The sequence below is a fragment of the Semicossyphus pulcher genome, unplaced genomic scaffold (genome assembly GCF_022749685.1).
Source record: "Semicossyphus pulcher isolate SPU_LCO1_2020_fin unplaced genomic scaffold, fSemPul1.0.p SCAF_13, whole genome shotgun sequence".
Lineage (NCBI taxonomy): Eukaryota > Metazoa > Chordata > Actinopteri > Labriformes > Labridae > Semicossyphus > Semicossyphus pulcher.
Window position 1 is genome coordinate 30,357,684 of NW_027211637.1, and position 4,817 is coordinate 30,362,500.

Consider the following 4,817-nt stretch of genomic DNA (forward strand, 5'->3'; position numbering starts at 1 on the left):
GGGCTTTATGAGCTATACTGCAGCCAGTCAGCAGGGGGCGACAGAGAGGGTTTGGCCTCATTTTTAGGGAGCTGTCATGTCGTCCATTTTTTATACAGTCTATGGCGTTAACAGAAACGGTCTTGTGTGTCGTATTAGAGGAACAACGTGGTTGTATCGGTTGGACGACTCGTGCTAGAAGAAAGATACAGAACTTTATCTGTTCACAGCTGCTCCTTCCAGTCAGGAAGTTATTTTTTCTGTGTCCTTCGATCTTGTATAATCTCAATAATAAACTTCCAAACAGAAAACAGAAGCTCAGTGATGCGTCTCTTATCAGCTCAGTCAGAAGGCTTTCACTCTAAGCATGTCTGAAAGAGTTCATATAAAAACTTGAATAAAAGGTTTCTTTTTAATGAATCCGTCTTGGACAGGTGTGAACATTTCCAGTGGAACTAAGGCGGAAATAAAAGCACAAAGAGGTTCTTGGAATACGTAACATACCGAGTGTATTATACAGGCTCTTCATTTGATCCCATTGTGACAGATTTGGCTCAGTCTCTCTAACCTGGCAGGATGACAAGTTACCACAGAAGTCACGTGATTTTTATGGTTTTAAGTTCCCTATATAACCTGTGGAAAAGCAGATTGTTAAAAATCTCAGCACAAGGTTCACTAACTGGAATTTTTCCTTGGAAACAACCTTCATAATCTGGGAGCAACGGTACTTCTTATTAAGAGGGCGCACAGGAGAATACCCTCATTCGATGGACTGCCATTGCCCCTGTTCTCGACACCTTTAACCATAGACTGAATATAAGAAGTGAGCATAGCCTCTTGGTTTTAAAAGTCCACCAATGCAAAAGTGCCTTAAACCCTAATGACCAGCAGGGGGCGACTCTACCGGATTCACAAAGAAGTCCACTTGATGTGAACACTTACTTCATTTTCCTAACAAGTTAATGGAAGTTTTTCTGCCAATGTGCCGAATGTTGCTAAGTGCTGCTCATGGTGATTCATGTTGGGCCTCTCTTTAAATAACAGAACAAAGAGTCGGTCTAGACCTGCTCTTTATGTAAAGTGTCTCGAGATAACTATGATAACTATATGATTTGGCGCTATACAAATAAAATTTGATTGATTGATTGATTGATTGATTGATGGTCTTAATCTCTAGTTCCACATCTCCTTCAACACAGCATGATGTTCTTTTGGTCAATTATGCTCCCATTTAGGATCAAATAGACTATAAAGTAGGGTGTGCTTCTGGGCGGGGCTACCCTGTGATTGACAAGTTGCAGCCAAATGTCTTGTTTGCAAAGCTTGTTTTTGGTCACTAGCCAAAATTAGCATTCCAATTTATGACAGAGTTATTGTGAATGATGGATGCACCTCACTAACCAAGCTAGTGCTACTTTTAGCTGATAACTTAGCTTTTGCTAACCCCTCCCTTTTCACTAGCTCCACCCTCTTGTCCAGATATGGTCACTTCTAGCTCTAAACAAACAAAACCGTCTATGCCTTTAAGGGGTTCATTTTCCCACCTACTTTAGTTTAAATGACGTGTGCAGTCAGAACTACAGCAGCTTGATGTTAAAGAGCACAGAAACATTTCAAAACAATACTTAAAATACTTTATTCTTTGCATACTGGTGTTTGGTGCCTGATAACACACAGCCTAAAACACAGAACTTAAACTTGATCCAAATTTGGTGATTATGGCTACAAATTTCCTGAACTTGGCTTCGCCTGGTGGACATGTCATGCATAAAGACAAAAGTTGCATTGTTCTCAAATTGCATTGCATTGCAACATTGTTGTACAATTTTGTGGTGCAGAAATCCCCCCGCCCATAAAAAGGCTTCTGGATATGGCTGATTCTCTGTGCAGGTCTTTTTGCCCAATGTTCTCCATGTTTGTAGTTCTTTACAGCCCATATTGTGTAGTGTTGCGTGAGGTGTAAACATAGGCACTGTAGTTGTTACTGGCCATTAGTGTGGGCTTCTTAAAAAGGGTTAATAACTTAAGGCCTGTACACGTGGCTCTGTGGCTTTTCAAGCACTAGATCAGCCCCTCAAAATGAATCACAGCAGGTTATAAACAACGCCAATACTTTTCTAGAGCAAGTCGTATCCAAGAGTACAACATTTTACCAAAACACTCAAATTTCTGTAACAGAAGAAAGCCTGAATGAAATACTTATAGTGTGTTCAGACCGAATGTGAAGTCAGTTTACGTTTACCTCGCGACTACCGCTCATGGCTTTTGGTTTGAGTGCTTTGAAACCCATGAACCTTTAACAGCCAATGGAGGAAGTGCTCATGCTAATTTGGTTTATAGTATACGTACTGTCAAAATATAACCATGTAGTCCTGTCGTTTTGCTCCGTCATGAGAAAGATGTTGTAGACGGGAGGGAATCGCAGGGTTACTCATGATACGCGATACGTGGCCCACGATAATAATAATATCACGATACAGCGAGTCTGTGATTATTGATATATTGAATCAAATATCGTGATGCATCATTATATGATTAACTGAAGGATACAAAATGCCCCTAAGAAGGTGCCGAATTAACCCTGTCAACTTCTTCTTCGGCCATTTAATGTCCGCCACCGTGAGGAGTCATGAAATATAGACGCACGCAGTCCATTTAGAGCGCCGTATATTTGTAAAGTAAATATCGATATTTGGTGCCAGGCTAGCAATAATTGTATTGCACAAGTCAGGACAACGATATTTTGCGTATCGATATTTCGTCCCACCCCTAATTGCGGGGCTCTCAGTGTCAACAGACGACGACAGTAAATCCCCCGTTAGTGTTTCTCCGAGACGTCAGGAGAATACTGATCAGCTTTGGCGACACAGAGTCATTTAAATGATCTGGTCATCTCAACTTGTGCAGGAGTTTATTTGCATCTTTGTAATCTCGCTATGCAAAACTGACTTTCACATTTGGTCTGGATGCATCATAACGCTGTATCGTCACGCTAGGGGCCCAAAGGGGCAGGAAAACAAACACTGGTGCAGAGATGAAACATGAAGGAAAACATGACTTTGATTGTTGTCTGTTGTGGGTTTAAAATGGCAACTTAACTTAATTAAATCAATTTTACCAAATGGGTCATCCTCTGAACAGTCTCACTTTCATCAGCCTAAACTGTACTCCATCTCAATCCTGACATGCTAAATGTGCTAACGTGCTAATGATGTGTCACTGACAAACATGCCAACATTCTGAACCCATAGAACATGCACACTCGAGTCCACCCTCCAACCCAAGCAATAGAGCACGTGTGCACAATGAACTCCCTGTTTGTTCCGTACATGCATGAAAATGACAAAGTAAATCAACCAAACAGCTGATGGAAATTTCCCAAATGTTGTTGGACTAAATGCATCAAATTCTAATTGAAAAGAGAAAATTTTCAGAGGGTTTGTTACGTGCTTTTTAGAGGTGTTGTTATGTGTATTTTCTAGCTTCGGACAGAGCTAGGCTAACTGTTTCCCCCTGCTTTCAGTCTTTACGCTAAGCTAGGCTAATCCCCTCTTGGCTGGAGTGGCTTTAGAGTGGTATCAATCTTCTGATTTACAGAAACTCTCAGCAATACAGTTTTGCTTGATTGCTTTAAAGTTGAGATGTTGATGTTTTCTTTGGGTCCTTTTTTGCTTCTTTAAACTCTGACATAGACGTGTGTTGGTCAATAGTTCCTAATAAGATAAAGAGCCTCAAAAACAAGATAAGCTAATTTCTGACTTGATGTTGGTGCTAAAAATAAGTCACGAGAAAGTAGTGCAAAATAACTTTGCAAATAAGCAATGACAAACTGAGCGATCCACGTTAGCATCTGTAGCACCAGGCCGCTAGCGTGGCTAAAAACCCAGCAAGCATTAAATTATTGCACGTTGCCTGGATTTTTTTAGCACTGGCTCTGCAGTCAGAAGATTAATTTAAGTCCTGCCCTGTGATTTCGTAACATTTCAAAGTGTGCATACACAGACATGGCACGTACACAAGTTATAAAATAGTGTTTATAAAACTCAAAAGGGTATAAAATTAAAAACAGTTGGTTCTGTGAATGTGCCGAGGGTTCGAGTGTTTTTAGGTAGGAGTGTATTTACACACCATCCTCAGGCTAACTTGTCCGCCTTCCTTCCTGTTACCCCGAGAAATGAAGCATTCCTCATTTCTCCTAATCCTCTCCATCCTGAACGTTTCACTTCTGTTTGTCCGCTCAGATGCTCCTCCGTTCCTCCATCCTTTCACACCTTGTTTTTAAAGTACAAATACCCTGTTGAAGAAGTGGCTTTAATGGAAGAGCAGAATATTTTCTTCTTGTTTGAAGTCCATCCTCGCTGCCCGGCTGCAGAGGATCTATTCTGCACCTCTCACAGTCCTCTTGTGTTTCCCAGTTTCTATACCTCTATAGTCTTGAAATATATCCTTGCATATATCGTGTCCAGCTGGCTGTGCAGGGCGTGGAAGGAGGGTCTCTTGGAGGGCTCAGCGGCCCAGCAGTCCATCATGATTCGGTAGATATTCTGAGGACAGCGGGTCGGACAGGGCAGCCGGAACCCCGATGACAGCAGATCCAACACTTCTTTGTTGCTTTTTCCTGAACAGGAGGGAAATAAAAGCATGAACATTTTGATGCCTCTTCTTTTGCAGGAACACAGTACACGATGTTCGGAGTACTCCTCAATGAGAACAACAGGGAGTGCTGCAACAGCTCAACTTTAAAAGGTAAAGTCAAAATGACTCTTGCAACACATTCGGTTATTTTGAAAGATTATGTTAAAAGTTTATGGTTTTAAAAAGCTCTTAAATTACGAGGC

General features: G+C 41.2%; 1 protein-coding gene across 1 annotated transcript in view; it reads right to left on the reverse strand.

The window, feature by feature from the left end:
- Positions 1 to 1,622: 1,622 nt before the first annotated feature.
- srms (src-related kinase lacking C-terminal regulatory tyrosine and N-terminal myristylation sites) overlaps positions 1,623 to 4,817 on the reverse strand; it is a 25,233-nt gene continuing 22,038 nt past the window's right edge. The window contains exon 8 of the mRNA XM_069659717.1: positions 1,623 to 4,597. Coding sequence (XP_069515818.1) covers positions 4,398 to 4,597 — 200 coding nt within the window. The 3' untranslated portion in view covers positions 1,623 to 4,397. The remainder of the gene's footprint in view (positions 4,598 to 4,817) is intronic.